At 35.0% G+C, this 24,387-nt stretch overlaps 1 protein-coding gene across 1 annotated transcript; it reads right to left on the reverse strand.

Annotated features, from left to right (window-relative positions):
- Nucleotides 1-45: 45 nt before the first annotated feature.
- LOC123685403 (pinopsin-like) lies at nt 46-24,182 on the reverse strand. The gene is made up of 7 exons (XM_045625069.1): nt 23,925-24,182; nt 22,948-23,350; nt 5,186-5,345; nt 3,604-3,799; nt 3,086-3,218; nt 2,751-2,981; nt 46-373 (listed from the first exon to the last, which is right to left on the reverse strand). The coding sequence occupies exons 2-7, from the start codon at nt 23,095-23,097 to the stop codon at nt 128-130; spliced, it is 1,116 nt and encodes a 371-aa protein (XP_045481025.1). The 5' UTR covers nt 23,098-23,350; nt 23,925-24,182; the 3' UTR covers nt 46-127.
- Nucleotides 24,183-24,387: the final 205 nt, after the last annotated feature.

Raw genomic sequence — 24,387 nt, forward strand, 5'->3', positions numbered from 1 at the left:
GAATAAAAAGGTACTGGAGGAGGGAGGAAAAATTATTCACATGGATAAATTCAAAATATTTATTAGCTAACAAATTTTCGTCATCAGTATGTACTAAGTACTTGTAAGAAAAAATAAGCAACATAACTCATAATTGAGTTACTTGACAGTTTTGCGGATTTTTTCGAACACTGTTAACTTTTTGGATTTGAGTTGTCAATTTTTCAATTTTTCTTTGGCTATTTCCCTTCAATTCTATTCCTGGAGAGTTTATACTACGTTGGTTTTTCAATGGACTATCTGTATTTTGTGGAATGTATTTCGATACACAAACGGCATAACTCTCGCTCATATTCGATGAATTCTGCTTCCTTCTTCTCCAAGATTGCTGAAACTAAAAAGAATTTGTTTTTAACATGAAATATATTATTTAGTCAAAATGAAACTTCGATGTTCGATGGTTCATAATTTCCGCTTTGAACGCGAAATATCTCGACACTTGATGTGATTAGGGACGAATAGATTTTTTTAAGGAATATTCAGTGGCGGGATTCGAACCCGGGGTAACTCGTATCGAAATCCGATTGAAAATTCGAAATTATATGAAAACAATGGAAGATATTAGATTTGGAATTTTCTCAGCAATACATGTTCCCAAGTTCATGATTGTGTTAGATTGCATTTTTTCAATATTATTTCTAAGTTTTTTTCCATCCAAATTAATAGATCGTGTTATTGACCTGAAAGTATCAAGTCAGTATAGTTTGTGGTATACCTTTTTGTACACACGATATTTTGTTTATAACAGTTTCTACTTCTACGTATCCACTGTAATAATATTGCAGTGCACTTAATTCTATTGAAGACTAGGTTTGCGTGATATTTCCAGGGAAATAAAAACTAAAAAAAAAACATGCTCAAGATAATTCTATGTATACATTTTACTATAATATTATCTCATTATCCAGTAATCACATATTTTCACGGAATATGTACATATATACACACTCAAACGCAACTAGTACCTAATAATTGGTTCATGAAATACTTATGTGGAGAAATTTTTATCATGTATCATGACTCTGAGAGCTTCTATAACTAATCCTCATTGAAGTTATTATTTTTTTTTTTGGTCACACCGTTTAAATGAAACTGATTTTCGTGTCACTTGTTTGATGTTTTGTCTATGAATTCGCGTATTGCAGGGTTATCAGTGAATTCATAGTCTTTTATTTCGAAATATGCTTCAACTTCGACAATCGCTTATTCGTTAGATCCAAATTTTCATTGCCTGGAGCATTTTTTTCAGGTCTGCAAAAAGCCAGTTATCACTGGTGACTAGGGATTTATCAAGCCAAGTAGCTTGACATTTTAACGAACTACTTGACTTTAAAATCAAGCTCGTGAAAAATTACATACTTGAGCTTGACTTGACTTGATTTTAGATATTTATTGCTTGACTTGATATCAAGCTACTTGTTTTTACTTGAACTTGATATGCACGCGTCGCACGGCTTATTCTGCAATCTCGTGCGCGCTCAGACTAAATAAGGGGATTACCCTAACGCCGAGAGACTGAAGCATTCGACAGTGTGACTTAATTTGTAGTTTTCTCACATTTCTATGAAATCTATTGGCAGATTTTGGTATTTTCAGAAATATCTTTCCAAACTTGGCCAAAATGGCCAAGGATTTTTCATCAACGCCAGCATCTTCAGCTCCTGTTGAAAGACAATTTTCCAGAACTACTCTTACAGTTGCAAAAACCCGCAATAGGTTAGGCGACAAATCTATAAGATGTCTCATGTGTCTAAGATCCTGGATGGAAAATAATGAAATCAAACAAAGCTTGGAGGTTTCTCAATATCAAGAAACTTTATTTTTTTATTATTTTTTATTCTATTATGATTCGTAGTGATTTAATTCATGTTTCTATTTCAATAAAGTTGATATTTTCGGTTCTTTTATACAATAAGTTTAATAAATAAAATTCTTTTTTGCAAGGTTTCTCCTCATTTCATCAGTTTTTTAATGATGTGACACTACACAATAAAACTGCTAAAAATCGAGTAGCTTGATATGATTCAAGTACATGATAAATGAGTACTTGACTTGGCTGGAGATTGAAGAACTACTACAAGTAGCTTGAAAATCAAGCCAAGCCGGGAATACCCAACTATGATGATGAATCCATATTGTATCCCGTGTCCCATATCGACACAAAAAAAGGCCTTATAAAAAAAAGGCACTTATACCCAGTTCTAGGAACGTTTATTGAAATTTTAATCCTTCAGTAAGAGGATCGTATTAATGGAGGATTGAAATTTTAAAGCGGTATTAGATTTTAATGAACGTTCCTACAATTGGGTGGTAAACAGCTCCAAACAACGTACGGAAACGGCGATGCGTTTTTGCTTTTGAACAGCGTAGAGCAAGCTCGGTATCTACTTCGTTCAGAGCTTTATCATGGAAAAATATTTACCAAGATAATGGAACACTGCCTTCGTATAACTTCAACTCCACTACTTCAATTTACGTTTCTTCTAAACTGTTTAATGGACTTTTTTATTGATTTCAGAAATAACTGCCATTTTCGGACGACCAGAGCAGTGGTTTTGTGACATGCATCTTTCGAAGCTTGGTACCAACGAGAAAAAACTTTTTTATTGGGTAACGTGTTGGCTGAGTTTTTAAATATCCCACATCATGATCTTTACATAAACACACAATTTGTAGGATAGCTTTAGAAAAATTGATAGAAGAATACATACTTGCCCATTCAAACCAACATATATTATTGGGTTATAGCAGATACTGCTTTTAGCCAGTAAGGACGGAATGACTCTCATCCCTGGAGATATAAAGGACGCATCTCCAAATTGTATAAGTAATGCTAAGACTGCATAAGGTGTCCAGGCTACCATAAAAAGGATGATCATCAAAAGAACCATATAAGCAATCCTTTTTTCGGCTTTTCTTACTTGGCCCATTTTGAAAGAATTCTAAAAAAAAAATTCAATATGAAACATATTGATATTAGTACGATATTCAATACAGGTGAAGATTGCAATAATAAGAATTTCCAGAAGAAAATGTATTGACTCACTTGTTTCATTTGCAGAACGATGTTTACGTAGCTGAATATTATGATTGTGACAGGAATGAACAGTCCAAATATGAAAAGGTAGCAAATATAGGTCATAGCGTTTGTTGTTTGTGTCTCCCAGTTGATAGAACAGCTTGAAAAACGAATATTATGTAACACAATAAGATATTATTGGAAGAACATGTATGTATGAAAAGCTAGATTCCAAACGATTTTGAATTAATGATAAAACTGACAAAGAACAATATCTAAAATTATTTTAATTATTGGGTCTAAACACTCTAAACCTTAATCTTTCAGTTTAGACCATTGTTTCGAAATCGAACTTCCGAGAAATAGGTAAGTTTGTTCTGAATTTGATTTCAACAATTAATAATAAATAGAAAATGTATATTTGTATTCTGCTATTATTTTTTTTTGCCTGAGTAAGATTATGAATTAAAATGGAAAATTATTTTTTTTATAGATTTTAGTTAGAGATTCAGATTGAGATAGAAGCAAAGGAAATTTTCGATTACCTGATGTTGGCAGCTTCGTTAACATACTTGCCCCATCCTACCAAAGGGGGTACTGTTAGAGCCAAAGAATAACACCATATTCCTAAGACCATGATGGTTGCACTTTTTCTGCTGATCATATATTTCTGGAATGGCCTTGAAACCATCATGTACCTTTCAAAAGCAAGTACTGTGAGCGTTGTAATGGAGGTAATACCTGAAAATCGATTTGTTCAATTAATATTTTTTCCTTCATTTGAATGATTAACATTATGAAATATAGACTATACCAAATCTTAAAATTATAAAAGTTTAATGAGTCTACTTGTTGAAGGCTATTTAATATAAATCAAATAATTTGACAACTTTGTGTCTAATCCTTCACAATAATATATCTATATGATATATTTAGTTTATTTTTGTCTTGGAATATATTCCAATTCTAAAAATGACGAATTTAATAATCAACCAAAAGAAAATTCAAAATGACTAAAAATGTATCAATTAGGGATTAGGATTAGACACTAAGTTGTCAAATTATTTGATTTATATACCAAATCTTTTGCCGCACTGTGCAACAGTCCTGATAAATGAGTTTTCACTTAATGTTGCATTGGGACCAATGACATATATTTCTAATTCTGTTGTAGTTCTACAGAGTGTTGCAGGTGTGGTTGTCCATAGCCTAGTGGTGAATGTAGGTCCTCCATGTCTTTCAGACAAGTAGCTTGTTTGGTATCCTGAGAGGGTTAGTTTCGGAGTTACAGGGTGATTGAAGAGTTGAACTAAGCCGATATCCTCACAAAATTTAAACAAAATCAGACTAGAGATTCCCAAGTTATGGATCTCAGAAATTTAGGCCAATTTTCAAGAATCACCGAAACTAACAGTCTTAGGATACGCAACAAGCTATTTTTCTGAAAGGCTGGACGACCTGCAATCACCACTAAGCTATTGCCAACCATTCATGTAACACACTGTATATTTTTCATTTTTCAGTAAAAGATTTCGTTCTCGAGGCTTCAGAAGGTAGAGTTAGTTTCGTGATCAATTTTGGGATGGAGAATTTTGTCTCCGATTTCAAAGTCTACGCCCGCAAAATGTTTTCAAACTTTTCTGAACAACATTTGGTATAATGTCTGTCTGTGTGTCCGCACATCTTTGACTTCTTCAATCATTATCTGATTTCATTGGAATTTGAAGTGAATATCGTGTTTAAGCTGTAGATGATTTCAATTACAGGTTTTTTGAAAATAGCCGTGTGTGCCGTTCAACTATTTATTGGAACTCCACATACATGCACAGACCTTTTCCGATTTTGTTAAAATACAGTATGTATATGAATTCGGGTTGAGATATAATATGCTTCCATATGAATTTTAGCTCCTTTGAATATACGGTGTGCGCATGCTTAAAATAAAAGTGTTACAAAACTGAAAGTAATGTCTTGTACAGGTCTGATTTTAGGAAACAAGAAGAAAGTATGTTGCCACCCATTGGCAGAGTTTTTTTTGTCTAGATGTTCATGATTCAATAATAACAAATAAAGTTTGTTGTTTCAATTAGGTGAATAAGTATTTAAAAATCGCTCAGGTGTACTGACCTAAGAGCGACATGAAGAATCCGTATATTTGGCACATCGTATTTCCAAAGATCCAACCATGAGCTAATGCTGAAAGCAGAGCAAATGGATTCCCAAAGATGGAAACGGAAAAGTCACTGCACACCAAGTTGAATAGTATGATATTCAAAGGAGTCCAAAGCTGAAATATAATACATACAGTTTGCATTCCTGCAAGCAATTTTTTTGTTTATTTGTAGATATAAATTGCAAAATTTTAATATGATTGTTACGTCGTGAATGTACCCTGTAGCTCCTGGAGAAAATTTGTAGTTTGTTGGCGCCACCTGCGACCGCGGAATGAACCCGGTCAGTAAACAAACATCACCATTAATTGACCATATTCACCGTCGCCATATTGTTCTGCCACAATACTAACTACCCAGTATTCCCAACGGAGAAATATTGAGTTTACTAGAAAAATACCGCTAATATCAAAAATACTATCAGTCATAGAGATTATTCTTCCACTGACTACTTCCAAAAATTGAGCGAAGCCTTCATTTATACACTCGGCCGCAGTTAATTTGTTCATAAAACCACCTTTCACTTATGTTTTTATTTACAAAAGGTGAAATTTTTGCGAAATATTGTCCCAAACAAGCCTATCTGGCGTAGCAGCCAGAAAAGGTACACATAAACTTCACTTATAAACTTTATATTGTGGAATTTTTCTAGTAAACTCAATATTTCTTCGTTGGGAACACTGGGTAGTTGGTATTGTCGCATAACAATATGGCGACGGTGAATATGGTCAATTAATAATTTTCTCAAGTATCGAACTGTGCTCATCTTCGAAAAGTTATCAAACTTAAGTTCATTGCTTACTTAAAAATTCATCTATCATCTTTATATACAGGGTGGCCATTTGAAAACGAAACAGACGAGATTACAGACGAAATAAAGTTTTTCGATAGAAATGCTCGGACAGGTCGATTTCTGTTTCGAGGGGGACAACTTAAGATGTAGGTTACGGACGCATAGCGCTTCAACCCTTGCTACTACAACCCTCACCCCCAAATTTTGAATAGGGAAGATGGGGTGAGTGATACCTCATTTGAAAGGTATTTTTATACTGATTTCAGCACAGTAATTGTTTTTTCATTTTATGCATTAGTTCTCGAAATATTCTTAACTAAGTATTTGAAAATGAAGTAGTGTTTTCATGGCACTTGTAGTGTTTTGTGAAAAATCGACATTTTGAGCTTCAAAACAACCATGACTGTGGCTTCCTTCCTAACTAACTAACGCATGAATATTTCGAGAACTAATGCATAAAATGAAAAAACAATTACTGTGCTGAAATCAGTATAAAAATACCTTCAAATTGAGGTATCACTCACCTCATCTTCCCTATTCAAAAATTGGGGGTGGGGGTTGTAGCAGCAAGGGTTGAAGCGCTATGCGTCCGTAACCTACATCTTAAGTTGTCCCCCTCGAAACAGAAATCGACCTGTCCGAGCATTTCTATCGAAAAACTTTATTTCGTCTGTAATCTCGTCTGTTTCGTTTTCAATTGGCCACCCTGTATTTCAATTCCTGTTCTTCTGTTAAAAACTGATTAAGCAATTTCGAGTGAACTGTGTGATACTCGAATTAAGTGATAACCACGAAGCCGGTGCAGAAAAGGTTAATCATCTTTTTCACCTATCCACCTAACCACCTTCTGCCACCAGATTAGGGGGTGAATTCACAGACACCATCTTTTTTAACTCACGAGGTAAGTGCACACAAAATTCATTCAACAAATTGCTTAATCTCGTAATAATTATTGTCGTCTGAAATTGGTTGCAATCATTTGCAACCATTTAATGATATATAGGCAGTATTGTTGAAATGCTCAATTTTTTTAAATTTCTTCTCCATATATGCGATATAGTTCGTTTCAATAGGCCTCTAAGAATTAAAATGATGATGAAAATATAGATGCTTCTTCAACCAAGAACCGTTCATTTCAGTTAATATCGTCTCAGTGTGACTATATTATACAGGGCGATTCAAAATTCAGTATCAAGATTTCGGAGGCGTATTTTTCAGGTCAATATAAGACTTTTTTTCCATGAACACGTGTCCGGAAACTCTTCGTTACCGCGTTAAAGTTTCAAGTATTTTTTAATTTTTTCTTCATAGCTCTTTCATTTTTAAGATATTAAGATCAAATTTTAAATATGATAGTCTTAGGATACGCAAACAGCTTCTTTTCTGAAAGGCATGGATGACATGCATACACCACTAGACTATGGCCAACCACTCATGTCACACCCTCAATGCAGGGTCCTTATAATTCATTGTAACATCGCAGTTGGCTGTGAACTCTATGAATATTGAGCATCATAGGCATGAAGAAGGAAAAAGGGGTTATTGGGAATATAACCCATCCATTGCTCAGAAGAGATAACAAAAAATTCAAGTAACAATATAAAAAAAAATTATGAAAAATTGAAAGATTCCGCTTTTTCAATGTGGGGGTAACTTCCCCATAAGTCAACTCAAGTTACACCAATGTTAAGCCTAGTGTTCACCTTCAAAAATCCAGTCAACTGCGATATAAAAATCATTCATAAAGACCCTGTATATAAAGTTCATTCTAAAATGGTTATTCTATATTTACACGAAAAATCAGGTGATTCATCAAGTGAGTATTGAGTATATACTCGTAGCTTGAAATTGTTATTTAACACAAATACCCAAAATTTTAAGTCAATCACTACTATGGTCACAAAAATATTATAAAACTTTACAGGTTGAGTCTTTGACTTGTACAGATATTTTAACAGTAGTAGGTTAATTAGGTCAGAAGGAACACTTTTTTCTTTGACCGTTTTTTCCAATTCGGCCTAGATGGAAGGATATAGCCATTTTGAATTTTCATATTAAGCTATGCCACCCCTGGGAATTAGCACAATAAAGTTTCTCCAACAATAAAATATACCAATTTAACTTTGGACATGAGCTACTATATTAGAAACACAGAGTTGCATTCAGCCAATTCCCAATATTTTGAATTTCATAGATTATTTTTTTTTAATCAAATTACTTAATTAACTGGTATGTTTATGACATCAGTATTTTGGGATGCGCAAGGAATAATATTCATTGATTACCTCCAAAAGAGCTAGACTATCAACAGCGATTATTATATAGTGTTATTGGGTCGTTTAAAGAATGAAATCGTTAAAAACGAAACCATTTGAAGGAAAAAAAGGTGCTGTTTCATCAAGACAATGCCGTGTCACAAATCAATGAAAACAATGGAAAAAATGATTGAATTGGGCTTCGAATTGCTTCTGCATCCTCCGTATTCGTTAGATCTGGCCCCCAGCAACTTTTTCCTGTTCTCAGACCTCAAAAGCATGCTCGCAGGAAAGAAATTTAGCGCCAAACTGAGGCCTATTTTGAAGCGAAAGACAAATCGTACAACCGTACAAAAATGGTATCGAAAAGTTGGAAGATCGCTGTATCGCCCTCGAGGGCAACTATTTTTATTTTTAACACAGTGTGTTCATTTTTATGACCATATAATTTCTAAAGGAATATCGATCAACTATATACCTACCTACGCTCGTATTAAGTGCATAATCTTGTTTTGCGCAAGGTGGCATAACTAGCTTGAATGACTTTCCTACAGTTGATATTTCTCTTGGGTATAGTGACCCAAGCGGACAAACAAACAATTAGTTACCTGGACCGCAACTAATAATAAGTTGTGATACCTAACCATTGCAGAAACAATTGAATAATATCCATTGATACCGCATTGGTAAGCATTTTGGATTAAACCAATTTAATTGGAAATATTCCAGACTTTATATTCAAATGTGTAGATTGAGCTTCGACAACGAATATTATTTCGAATTGATGATATCGCTATCCCAGTACCTACCATTTGAAATAATCAAGGTTTTCATTCGGATACTGAACAATGAAAGTATTTAGTATTCATGAAACGGAAGCACATAAAGGATTCCAAAAAGGAAATCTTCGGTTCGTCCGGTATTGAGTTCTAACTTTCGATAATTTTATTACAGTTGCATAACTTCACAGTAGTATCAATATACTCGAATGGAATAATAGCAAATCAGGAGTTTGGATGTTCTATGAACACGAAATTGATTAATACATTCCGAAAAAAGTTTCGTATCAATTTATTTTAATGGGTAAAAAATATATTCGGTGATTGCGAAAGTGATGTTATTGGTCTCAAACAATACAAACCTAAACTGAATCATTTGTTTGAGATTTAAATATTTATTGGAATCCCATTATTCTATAAACAAAAAATTTCATTTCAAAAAACTAAAATCACAATAGTCTTTTGGACGTCGGACCTCATTTATTATTAGGTGAACAACTTTGCTTCCTCCGTTTTTGCAATATATGACTCTAACGGTAAGTGGTAGCCGAAATAAATAATTCGTAGATGTCATACAATAATAATAATAATAATAATAATAATAATAATCGTCTTTATTTCAAAAAAAGTATGTGCATACATAGATTTGAAAACAAATTTGTAGATCTTACAAGGACCAATCTGGAGCGAAGTTTAGTCGAGGACTATTCTTACACTTAACTCACAGAATGTACCCATTCATGTCGCATGTGGACTTACAAAAAAAAAAAAAAAACGAATATCCGCTCCCTAATTATATAATACTTAACCTAAACAAAATAAAAATCAAAAATTGAGAATAACTAAGTACTTGAATGAATTAAAAAAAAAAAAAAAAATAATAGGTATACAAAGGTTTCGATCGATTCATTGAAACTTAATAAAAAAAATATACATAGTAGGAACTATCAGATAAGAAAAGCGAAAAAATAAAAGTAAAACAAGTTTGAATAAAGCAACACTTAAAGAATTTGACTACAAAAAAGGAGACCTCTCACATATGACCTATACTGATAAAAGTTGACCAAATGGAGACCGGACTGAAATTGGTTGGACACCTTGACAGCAATGTAGGAAAAACATTTTTGAAATCTGGCTGTTCTATGCAAAGGAACAGTGAGTTCACCCCTATTACGAACCACTCTATCGTGTGCGACCGATCTAGGCACGAGTTTGTCTTTCAGCACTGTAGAAGACGGCGTATTCTGAATTTTGAAAACGAAACAAGCAAGATGTAGTTTCACTCTGTTCTCCATACGTAGCCATCCCAACTCGTTAATTTTATGAGAAATATGATCGAACATACGTAAACCGAAGACAAACCTACAGCAGTAATTTTGAACAAGCTGAATACGACGCCGGAAGAACGAGTTCAAACATGGGCCAAACACTACATCGCAATAATTAAACCTCGAAAGAACTAAGGACTCAACAAGATTTCTACGCATATTGAATGTGAGCAAACGTCTAGCAGAATAAAGAGCCTTCAACCTATAATGCGCACTCCTCACCAATTCCATTACATGTTGAGAAAAGCAAAGCTCGTCATCCAACATGAGACCAAGATTTCTAGCCGAATTCACCACATTTATGCGAACACCATCGACTTGAATATCCAGCATGGACGAAATCGAAGCCCTACATCGTTTTTTCGAATAAACCAGAAGCCTGGATTTAGATGCATTTATCGAAAGATTATGCGCAGTAGCACACGATAATAAAACCTTCAGATCGTCATTTACTCTTGAAGATGCTAGATGGATATCTTCGACAGGGCAACAATAAATAAGTTCGGTATCATCCGCATAAGTCACAGGTTTACAATATTTAAGACCAGATAACAAGTCGGAGGTGTAAATAATAAATAACAAAGGGCCGAGAATAGACCCCTGGGGTACTCCCGCACAAACCTGAGTTGAATCTGAGAGTCTTCCACCCGCCCTTATCCTCTGGGTACGCAATGAAAGAAATGACCTGATCATAGTAACAGCAGCACAAGAAAAGCCGAAGTAAGACGCCTTGGCGCACATCAAATTATGGTTGATGGTGTCAAAGGCCTTTGAAAAGTCCAACAACAACAGCAGGACAACCGATCCCTTATCTAGGCCGGAAAAAACATCATCAGTAACCGATGCCAAAGCAGTAGCGGTACTGAAATACTTCCTGAAACCATTCTGATAAGCAGGCAATAAATCACAATTCACAACATATTCATATATCTGATCATACAAAATCCTCTCCAAAATCTTTGACACCACCGGAAGTATACTGATAATACGCAACTCGGAATGAGCAGTCGGATTGATGACTTTGGGCAGAGGAACACCAATTGCTTCCTTCCATTGCATGGGAAAACTATTACAAAGTATACAACTATTAATTAGATGTAAAATCATAGAATCGATAAAGGGTCTGGCGTGACCCAACATCGCCAGGGAAATACCGTCGCAACCAAAGGATCTACTCTTAATACCACCCAAAACCACCAAAAGAGCATTCATATCAACAATCCTGAACTCAAAAAACGACGAATTGGGGAATTGATTCTTCTGATAAAATTCTATCCTCTCCGAGCATATAGCATCATTAACCGAACCATTAAATTTAGCAAAGAAGTTATTAATTTCATCCGGATCAGAAAGTGTATCCGGAAGGAGACGGTGAGGTCTTCTGTGGACGTAAAGAGACCTAAGAGCATCCCAAGATTTTTTACAGCCACCATGACTAGCCTCGAACAGAAAGGATTTTTTGCTCTTACGAATTTCGGATAACACTCGATTGCGAAGTGACCTGTAAGTAAGTTGGTCGTGATTAGAGCCCGATCTCTTAAACTTATTCAATGCTATATCACGTGTCTTCATTAAGGCCCTAATTGTTTCGGTAAGCCATTCAGCTTTAGGTTTCGTTACTCTCTTTCTCCTCAAGGGAGCATGGCGACCGTAAGTATCGATCAAAAATCCATTGAACATATCCACCTTTTTATTCACATTCAACTCGGAGAGGAATCTGTGCCATGGGTTAGCCTGTAAGTCTGCCAAAAAGGACGCGGGATCGAAACCACTAAAATCCCTTACTTCAATTATTTTCGACTGCCTCTTGAACGGTTTCAGGACTAGCTCACAAAAGGGCATTGCGTGATCACTAATATGATCTGTGCAGATAACTCCGCATTTTCCAATCAGATTGGAGGCACAGTTGACGAAAATAGGGTCAATTAGAGTGCTCGATTTATAAGTGACGCGTGTAGGCTCCGAAATAACCTGTGTAAATCCATAAGACGATAAGCATTCACTGACCGGATTACTAACATTCATCATATTCACATTGACGTCTCCCAAACACACAACATAATCAGCCATAGGGCATATATAATTCAACATATTGTCAATATCGCGTATGAATGATTCCATCCTGGAATTCCTACTCTTTCGATTGGGAGGCCTATACATCACACCCACTACAATAACAAAACCTCTTACCACAAGCTTAACCCAAATACACTCAGTGAGACTTTCCAATGCGAAATCGAGAGTCACCAACTCGGCGCGAAAGCAATCTCTTACATACAAGCCTACACCTCCTCCCCGACTACCCCTATCCTGCCGAAACAAGCTATAACCATTCAGAGCCACTACATCAGATGATATGCCCTCATCCAGCCAAGTCTCAGATATTCCAACAATATCAAATTCTCTTTGATGGACAATTGCTGATAAATCGCACATTTTTGCAAAAAGCGAACGGACGTTAATGTGAGAGATCTTCATTCTTTAGAGGAGTTACTGAAAAAAAAACAATTAAAAAAAAATATTGACGTACAATTATATAATGCTCTAATAACTATTAAATAATACACTATATTGGGATATAATAAAAAAATAAAAAAAATTACAATATGAAACAGAAAGGATAAGAAATTTAAACAATATATTGAAATTATTTTTTGTTTTTCATAGAACGTGTGGCAGCTCTACCATCTGCTGAGCTCTGAGAATTCTTGCGAATAGGGACCAAATTCACTGCACTATTCAAAACCTTCCCCTGCAGCGCAATTTCCTTGTTTAAATTACAAGAATCAATCAATTTAATGTGATCGTACTCTGAAGACAATCTTGAAAGTCTCGAAACCGGATCGGGCGTACCTGGTGCACTGTTCGAAGCAAGTTCCACCGATCTATCTTCCTCCACCTCACACATATCACCGTCAATACTGCCCTGGTCTCTCAGATCAGCAGCTGTGAACTTTTCCCCATTAACAAACAAGTTCAATCCTCTAATAAAGCTACGGAGATTTTTCTCTTTAGCCTGTTTCAAATGCTGCTTCAAAAGCCTGAGATCAGCCCTGTCGTGTTCGCCAAGGTCTTCATTAATGTACACTTTGGTACCACGTAACTTAGATTTATTCTTTAAAATGATATTCTTCGTGAGAAAGGATGTGAATTCAACCTTTATCAGACCTGGTTTAGAGTTATTCAATCTAAAAATATTATTAATCTTATCCTCCGACACGGACACTCCCAGGCTCTGGTTCAAGAAATCCAGAGTAGACAGTACGAGATCATCACCTCCTGTGCTGAGACCTGAGATTACCAAGTTGTTTTTACGCAAAATACGATCAAAATCGCGGACACTATTTTCAACTTTAGTGAGTCTACCTCTGAAACCAGTAATAGCGTTCCTGGTTTCCTCGCCCTCCTGCTTGACTTTGACCTCCAACCTATTTATCTCCCTGCTCAAAGTAGCCGTCTGCTTAGATAATTCCTTTTTCAAAATTTCAATTAAATTTTTCGTATCTGACATGATAGAGAACAGCAGGTTTGTCGTAATGTCGGTACCAGTCCTTAGACGCGATGTATTGGGAGCTACAGAATAATAATTTATATCGTATGTTTGTAACAATACGATAAATTGGAAGAAAAAACTTCAGCTGGACAGCCGGCGATTAAGATTGCTGAGATCGAGAAGAATATTCAGTTAGATATAGATACTAATGAATACCGTTCCAGCCAGTAAGTAAATGGAAAATTTCGAATGTTCTATCAAACACAACCCATCCACAGTGACTGTTCATCAAGTATAGAGAAATTAAATCTTACTCAGACACTTTAAACTTCAATCTAGTTAGGAGCACAACAACACAGCAACCATACAGGTTAAAGCGTCCACATACAATAAGCTTAGGTATTCGTAAACATATTGCCATCGAAATACTAGTCGATTTGTGTCTGCATCATAAAGTTATTCTTGATTGAACATGTCAGCTTACGAGCCATATTCTCGTCATTTGCGGGAGGTTTTAATTTTCTGCTTTATATGAAGAAATCTACGGCTGAGGCTCATCGAATGTTCTCAAATACCTATGGTTAGGCCGCTATTAGTGAAATAATAACCTAGAGTGGTTTGAATGTTTCATAGCGGTGGAAGAGAGGATCTTTGGGAGTGACGCAACAAGCCTTTTCAAAACGCCTGAAAGTCATGGGAGTGTATTATGAGTTGTTAAAACCTACTGAAACAATCACAGGCAATCGTTATCGAACGAAATTAATGCGTTTGAGCCGAGCATTGAATTACAAACGGCCGCAATACAACGAGAGACATGATAAAGTGATTTTACTACATGACAATGCTTGACTCCATGTTGCGAAACGTCTGGACTCAAATACTCTATAATTATAACGTATGTCCCAAAAGTTTCTGCAAAAATTAAGCTTTCGAAATCGATTGCTTATAATATAAATTGGATTTTAGAAAAAATGTTCATAAGTTAAATGTGCTGATGTCTAAATTCGACGTTTGGAAGATCGAAATGATTTGCGGAAAATGATATATCATGTAATAGCAGGATGTGAGGAAGGTTAATGCCGAAATCTTCCGATAAGTGGAAGATCTAAACTTTATCTTGACATAAAGCAAATCAGTTAATCGCCACGGTGTTACGATGTTTCCAAGGATCCAATTTCCAGAGAAATGAAGAGGAGAATTGGAGAATATCGTTAAGAAAAGTAATGTCCAAACAGGGTCCGTTCTAGAGGCCGCAAACCGGCATTTTTTACCTTTTCCGAGAAATCCGAAAGCCTTAGAGGTATGTATTACAAATTTGTCTATCTTTTCTATCAAATTAACTAGTGCTGGGCGTGGGCGCATTCGAATTCAAGATAATGGTTTATTCGCATCATCCAATTGTTTTACTCAATCATTTTAAAGAAAAAACATCAAATGTTCAAGCGTTTGATGAAGTCGAAACTCTGAACCTGAAACCGGCTGGCAGGGGTGGCAAATATTGGAGGGCTGCATATTATCTACTTTTTCTACATTCCTAGAAGAATGTAGGTATTTTTTTTCAATTTCAACGAATGCCAAACATGATTTTTTTTATCACATTCACTAATCCTAAATAACTTCGCATAAAAAATGTCTGCAATATCCATTCATTTGTTGTTATACCTAGTGTTGAGCGTGGGCGCATTCGAATCAAAGATAACGATTCATCTCCATTATCCGATTGCTTTACTTAATCATCTTAAAGAAAAGAAAAACGAAATGTTCGAGCGTTTTGTAAAGTGGAAACTCATCAGAAGAATCTGAAACCTGTATTCAATTCATTTAGTACATCATTTATTCATCAAAATTCTGTGGAGCACGTTTTTTGTTCATTACATTCGAAGTTCCTAAAATTCGATTTAAATGTGAATGAATCCGAAATTTTCTCTTTCCTAAAATATTTATAATAAAAGTGTTTCAGAAATTCACCAATCACCCTCCAACACCCCCAGCCCCCTCTTTCGTTTAGTACAAACCCCAACCTGCAAAAGCGCCGACTTCATTCGATAAAATGTGGCATCAAGGTCTGATGAAATTGCCAATCAAACTCACGGGATAAATACAATCGTACCTGGCAAATAGGAAATTTAGAGATAATATCGATAGTACTAGGTCGACGATCAGAGAAATGGAAGCCGGAGTTCCCCAAGGATCGATGATAGGACCGCTGCTGTTCAACTTACACAAAGCAGACAGTTTCTAGATGACACTGCCCTTTACTATCATAATCGAATGCGGAAAACAATTACTAGGCTTAGTTACAATCTACTTCGAAGGAACAACAGTAAATAAAGAGAAAGCAGGAAACGTCAAAATAGAAAATCAGACGATAGAATGGAAAAAAGGAGCAAAATACCTGGAAGTAATTCTAGATGAAAGAATGAACTTTAACAATTAGATAGAAGAAAACAGAAAAAAGGCAAGGCAATTGCACGGGAGACTGTATCCGTTGCTCAATCCAAAAAGTAAAATTTCCTTAGAAAACAAAATGAAGATGATAAAAATAGTGCTAATGCCAAGCATTACGTATATGCAGGAGTAATAATATGAAAGACAATAATAAAGATCAGTTGCAAGGTACACTAAATACAGTAATCAGAACAGCGGTTGGCGCCCCATGGTATAAAACAGAGGAAGAAGACAATAGAGACTCTGAAAGACCATGAGAATAATGAATTCTGAAAAATACTACAGATCAAAATAAGAATGACAGATAAGAGGAAATACCTCTTTCAAAGAAACAAATAGAAGATAAAAGTGACATGCAGTAGGGAGAAATATCTCCCAATTACACAACAGTAGAAAATAGACAAAATTAAAGTAGAGGCGTAAGGAATAAAATTCCAGTCCTTATACAAAAAGAAGATTTGCGAGAGCGTCGAGTTTTATTTTTGCCGAGGCGGCAGAAACGCTAGAGCAGGCCCTGTGTCCAAAATATACGCCAAATCAATTAGCTGGATGTCGAGATGCTGCCGTGCTTTAAAACACATTCATTTTGCAAATAACAAACTCATCGTCATGGATAATGGAAAGTACTTCACTCTGAGTGATTGCGAAATAGGAAACAGCGAATTTCGCACCGACAATATTGAAAATTTTCCAGGCAATGGGAAATTCAAGCAAAAGGTCAACTTTGCTGATAAACTTTTAGTTTGGTGCGCGATATCAACTGGTGAGATTTTCATGCTTTATGTGGGACAAGTTAGAAGCGAAGCTGTGCACGGTTAAAGTAACTTCACAGTACTGTTTTACAAAACTGTGTCGACCAATTTCTGGAATATTTTGTCTAGAAAAGTCTACGATGGAAACTGAAAGGCGGAAAATGTGCATTAATTAAGACCACAGATTTTCAGTAGAATTTGGAAGATTAATATTCGAACAGCCAAGGGATTAATGCAGGATCTATCAACCCAGAAGACCTGAAAGCCATGGACCTTCACATTTAATTCAGAATGAAAATGTCAAAATTGTAGGATGGAATTCGTATCAAAACGTCAAAGGCTGAAATTCATTCAGATGATTATAGAAAGATGTTTTTTCTCGCTTTTCCTCAAGAGAGATAACCAATACGTGGCTTTTTGCGTATCAGTGAACCTTTGCTACCCATTCATTTTCCATCTGGCGCTCCTTCGATGACCAAACGATTATCAAACTATCAATCGATAATGAATTAGTACGATCCAAGTACGAATATTGATAGTTTGATAATCAGTACCACCGATTATCAAACTATCAATCGATAATCCGTACTACCGATTATCAAATTATCAATATTCGTACTGCATCTGAACTTGGATCGTACTAATTCATTATCGATTGATAGTTTGATAATCGTTTGGTCATCGAAGGAGCGCCAGATGGAAAATGAATGGGTAGCAAAGGTTCATAGTTTGATAATCAGTACCACCGATTATCAAACTATCAATCGATAATCCGTACTACCGATTATCAAATTATCAATATTCGTACCGCATCTGAGCCTGGATCCTACTAATTTATTATCGATCAATAGTTTGATAATTAATCAGTATCACCGATTATCAAATTATCAATCGATACTACCCATTATCAAACTATCAATCGATAACAAATTAGTAGGGACAGGCCGAAATGCGGTACGAATATGCAAGTTTGATAATCAAAACCACCGATTATCAAACTATCAATCGATAATCCGTAGTACCGAATATCAAATTATCAATCGATAATAAATTAGTAGGATCCGGGTTCAGATGCGGTACGAGTATTGATAGTTTGATAATCAGTACCACCGATTATCAAACTATCAATCGATAATCGGTACTAACGATTATCAAACTATCAATCGATAATAAATTAGTAGGGATAGGCTCAGATGAGGTACGCATATGATAGTTTGATAATCAAAACCACCGATTATCAAACTATCAATCGATAATCCGTAGTACCGAATATCAAACTATCAATCGATAATAAATTAGTAGGATCCGGGTTCAGATGCGGTACGAGTATTGATAGTTTGATAATCAGTACCACCGATTATCAAACTATCAATCGATAATCGGTACTAACGATTATCAAACTATCAATCGATAATAAATTAGTAGGGATAGGCTCAGATGAGGTACGCATATGATAGTTTGATAATCAAAACCACCGATTATCAAACTATCAATCGATAATCCGTAGTACCGAATATCAAACTATCAATCGATAATAAATTAGCAAGATCCAGGCTTAGATGCTGAACGAATATTCGCATTTGTGTGTTGTTTTGTGGGAGCTTGTGAAAGTATAAAGTTTTCCTATAAGAGGTTTCGTTTTGAATAGTCCGCTACCTGGGCAGGTGTTACTTTTGTATCATTATAGCTTGCTATTCGTGATCTGAACCAACTCTGACAATTTCAAGTTTCTGAGCCTTTTCGTTCCAGAGCTGTCGTGTTTCTGGCATACTTAAATTTCTTTACATATTCTCCATCATTATCGTTCGAGACTATCCTCGGATTAAAATCGAAAGATACATACATGTATCTCCACGAAATGATATAGCGAACGAATAATGAATTATAAGTAAAATTTCCAAGCTCCGAAAATTTTTTTCAAATATCATTTGGGGTAAGTATAAGGTTTTTGCGTTATTTGGGAAGAATGAAATTTTGCTTCGATTCATAAGAAAATGATATTTCCATATATGAATACCTACCGCTTATAATGCTAAAGATAAATATGGAAGTCGTAGTGAAGTGACTACTTTAAATTACTCATTACGAACAATTGCTAGTGTTAGACAACACTCATTAAAATCGAATTTGAGTGTGAGGAATTCTTCGACTAGCAATGATAAGATCGCTTAGAATTGGAGTACACTATCCACTTTTCGTTAAATACTCTCATCAACCGATGTAAAAAGGGTTCATTTTAATAGCGTTTTACTGATATCGTAAACAACGTGGAATTAGCGTTTGTGGACATTTTAAACTATGCATCACTAGGAATAAATGAATTGTTAAAGCATTTGTATGCAATATTGAAATTGGAATTCAGTGTATGAGCAGTAAATAAATGTTTTCAATGAATAACTAAAACTACCCCGGACATCCGTATAAAAATAATGAACGGACATTTTAGGTTGGATGAACTGATCTCTGAAATAAAAATTGACTCAAAAAACTAACATTGAACTCTAAGTAAGCTGATCTCTGAATCCTGCATCCGATAGAGAAGATTTAGTCATTAATCTGGCTTTAACTAACAGTGGAAACTCCAGTAATACCCTAAATTCTAACTCATTAGTTTGTACTTATGACCCTTATTATTGAAAGAAGGGAAATAAAGAGCGACGATGTTGTAACATGCAGTGTAGGATTATGAATGATTTTATTCCATATCCATATTAATATAATAAATCCGAACGTTAGGTTGTTCATTTGCTAGGATCTCAGAGTAATAAACATAGATAGAGGGAGCATATGTCATTTTCAGTAAGCAAATTTTGTCCCCAACATGAACTATCAAATTTGACATGAAGTGCGCGGAAATGAAAACATATCAGTGATACGATATTTCATACAATCCGCGAGTTTCTCCACGAAGAACGCACTTCTTATGTCCCATAGTGAATCAACGTTTCATATCAACTCAAAATATATTGAGATGAACATCTAAATATATCAGAAACGACGTGAAACAACCGATGACACTAGGAGAGCAAAAGTTGCCAAACCTTGGATTTCAGCAGGTAGATATAGAAAATAATAAATATTCTGCTTATTATAAATTCGACAATTAGGAAAAATGTCGGATTCCAAATATTCAAATTTAACATATTTAATCGGGAATCACTCAAATAAATATAATTCATTCAATAAAATATACATTTAAAACGATAGAGAAAAATTGTGGATTCGAAAATATATCACAATCCGACAACGTAATATAACCATGTTGGGGACATGTAAAAATTGCGTATGCATACTCCCTCTATCTATGCTTATTACTCTATGGCTAGGACACTAAATTCCGAAACGGCTCATCTAATTTTGAAGCACAACAATATCCATGGTTGAGGAAGATGGTTTAACATACAAAAATTATTTTGTAGGCAGTACCTGAAGGTATTTTCTACAATCGCATTCAAAAGCTATCGGCAGTTCATCATTTCAAAAGACTCAAATTGACTCATGAAATATTATATGATAGCTGCAGGAATTATGGATCGGGTAGAAAGTCACTTGGAATCTTATTAATTCCTTCAGCTCTGTTTAAAATCTCGATATTTCTTTCCTACAAATTATATCTGTGTTCTACCTAATATAATAACGGGTGTTTTTTTTCGAGACGTATAACTTTAAGTTGGCATTACTGTTGAAGATGGCGACCGATTTAACAGCTGTCAAGTGATTTATTCTCAGTTTGGTTTGGCAATTCATCATGAATAGATTCACGCCTGAACAACGCTTGCAAATAGTGCAATTTTATTTCGAAAATAATGGTTCTGTGCGGAATACGTATCGCGAACTACGTCCATTTTATTTTGTTTAGCGATGAAGCGCACTTCTGGTTGAATGGCTACGTCAATTAACAAAACTGCCGCATTTGGAGAGAAGCTATTCCTCAAGTGTATGTCGAAACACCGTTACATCCAGATAAACTGACTGTTTGGTGCGCTTCATGGGCTGGTGGAATCATTGGTCTGTACTTCGTCAAAAACGATGATGGCCAGTACGTTTCAGTCAATGGTGATCGGTATAGAGCCATGATTACTAACTTTTTCATTCCTGTATTGAACAACCATGATGTCCAGGAGCTGTGGTTCCAACAAGACGGCGCAACATGTCACACAGCTCGTGCCACAATCGATTTATTGAAAGACACGTTTGGTGACCGCCTAATTCCACGTTTTGGACCTGTGAATTGGCCCCCAAGATCTTGTGATTTAACACCGCTAGACTACTTTCTGCGCGGCTATGTAAAGTTATTGGTCTATGCGGATAAACCAAAAACCCTTGACCATTTGGAAGACAACATTCGCCGTGTTATTGCCGATATACGGCCACAAATGTTGGAAAAAGTAATCGAAAATTGGACGTCCAGATTGGACTACATCCGAGCCAGCCGTGGCGGTCTTATGCCAGAAATCATATTTAAAATGTTATGCCACAAGATTATCTTGCGGATAAATAAAATTCATGTCAATTGAATAATCCATCGTTGTTTTATTGCAATTTAAAGTTCTATAGCTCTAAAAAAAAACACCCTTTATATACACCGGCACAATTAGAAGAACGAACAAAATCTCAACGAAGTTAATAGTTTATTTTCTCTTGAACCCTATGTCCTATTTTAGCGATTTTTTTTAATTGTAGATTGTTTTTTTGGAAACATATCTGTTCAAATGCTGTCCACAATTACTTTGTTTCTTGTTATACCTACAGGAGTGAACAAAAAAAATGAAAAGAAAGCTTTTATTCAGTTCACTTTATGGAATGAATCGTGGACAGACCGAGAATGTTGACTAACATTTAAATGTTGCCTCATTTTTCTGAAAATTTCCTATTTAAGTAATTGCGATATCTTAATTTTGAGAGAAATAACAGGACTTTAAAAGGTTTCTATACGCTCGGTTGATATTTTGTCAGTGTGTATAAACCTATTTTCTATCAGATAAAAAATCATGAGAGAGAGAGTTGAAGAAAGGTAGGTAATCTCATAAAAATTGGAAGATACTAACATTTGGGCAAATATAGGGATAAATTGGATTTCTGACGTAGCAGGAAATATTCTTGAAGTACCTCAAGACTGAAGTCCTCTTATTTTCGATCCAATTCATTCAGTCAACTCCATCTCTATTTCAAACGAAGCCTTATTTCATCGAACCAATTTGATTGACAGCCAAACTCTGAACATGGAATATGTTTTAGTTTACTCTTTCAAATAATGAACTCATGGAATTATTCACGAATAACCATCAACTGACATCGAATTCTTAAGGAACTATTTTATGAAATATTATATGGGACACGAAATATTATGAGACATATGATCACTGAAGTGAAACAATGTGACGAGTTTCCAAATTCGTTGTTTAGTGAGAGGATCTCAGAATCCATTTAGGATTAATTTGGTGAAAACCGCAACCTTTTAAGTTCAACTGTTTTTAAGCCATAATGAAATATTGGAAAATGGCGGGAAATGAAAAGTTCTCAAAACTTCCCCATTACTGGAGCTATGAACATGAAACGAACATTCTGCATGCACTTTTGTAATGTAATATAGTTAAAAAAAATCTCTCTTCGAGATTTGTATTGATTTTATTATTTTAGTTTCAGTTTTTTTCTGTTTCAATTTGTAGAGTTATTAGGACTATTCTATTTAAAAAGTATACATATACACTTTCAACTGAGGTGATTTTTTTGGGAAACACTCCGATACAATAAGATAGCATTATCTATTTTATAATATCAAGTAAAATATAATTACAATACAATAACATCTTTAATAGAGTCAATGGAATTCGCGTATTATATACGGGGGACAATGAAAAAGAACTCACCTGCTTATCTTTGAGCATCATGATTATCACAAAAAGATTAAGAAAAAAGCCCAGAATTCCTATACCTAGTAATGCTACTGCTGATGCAATATAACCAGCATTGTCCATCAGAACTTCATCTGTTTCGTTGAAAAAACTATCATTCGCCATACGGCTATATTAACTTTGGCACCCATCACACGACAAAAGCGTACAAATTTCGTAACTATCACTCATTGTATATCACAATTTTTGATTTATTACATTTTTCACTTATAGTAACTCTTGGCTCTTTTATCGGTATATCATTGCAGAGCAGATATGAGCAGAGAACCGAAGAAAGGAAACATTTAACAACTTATTAGGTGAGTGAATCCATTTGATATGTACGTATTCGAAGAATCTTTCAATTGACAGAAAACACCTGAAATAATAGGAAATAATCAGTCAAGGGAAATTAATCGATGTCAGGTAAAATCATAAGCAGAAACATTAGAATTTTTTTTTACATTTGAATGAATTGTAAAAAAAATCTCCCTATTTTCGAACTTCATTCCATACAAATTCATAGTAATTGAAGAGATAAACTCAAATTGAAATCAGCTAAATTTTATGACTTGCCAAAGAATTAATTAAAAATGATTCATTATTTTTGTAGGGCCATTAGATATCGTATTGTTTTAACAAATTCTAATTTTGAGTATCATTATTTGTCTTAATTTCAAAATTAAATTTCTATGATATGTTAATTTTTGAAGTGATTTAAATTTTTTTTTAACCAAATACGAGATGCGAGATATTTAAATTATTCACAATAAAAATATTTATGCAAACTAACATCGGTAGGTAATAATAAATATTCGATAAAAAATCTTAACTCAAATAAATAATGGGGAGAATTTTGAAAGTGTAAAAATTTTGTCCAACTAGAATTATTCTGTTCATTGAGAACAGATTTAAATTACAAGTTCTAATCGAAAATTACCAAAATTACTTACCCCCCACAAAATTGCTTTCGATAAAACTATTGCGAACCTCATTTTCACAGAATATTCCAAAATTATTCAAATTTGGAATTATTAAATTCCTCATTGGATCCTTTCATGGAAACCCTGAGCGTAAAACCGAGAAACTCATCGTTATATCATAAATAAATTCACTTCAACAAAATCCACTACATTAACCGAAATTTGCGATGGTGATAATGAGCGCTACATTGTGACGTCTACTGTTAGGGAATGCTACTGTTCCTGCTCAGCGTTGTAAAACAAGAGAGTGTAGCGTGCTACGGCGGGTTTTAGTTGCACTTGAGCAGGAAAGCGCAACTGCGCGATGAAGTTACCTGTTGCTTTTCCCGATGCTGGACAATATTTCCTGGATTCTTCAATTACATGAAAACTTCGTAAACTCTCAGTGGTAATATATTCTGGAGCAGAATCCTTGTTAGCAAGCGCCTTAACG

The sequence above is a fragment of the Harmonia axyridis genome, chromosome 7, assembly GCF_914767665.1.
Source record: "Harmonia axyridis chromosome 7, icHarAxyr1.1, whole genome shotgun sequence".
NCBI lineage: Eukaryota > Metazoa > Arthropoda > Insecta > Coleoptera > Coccinellidae > Harmonia > Harmonia axyridis.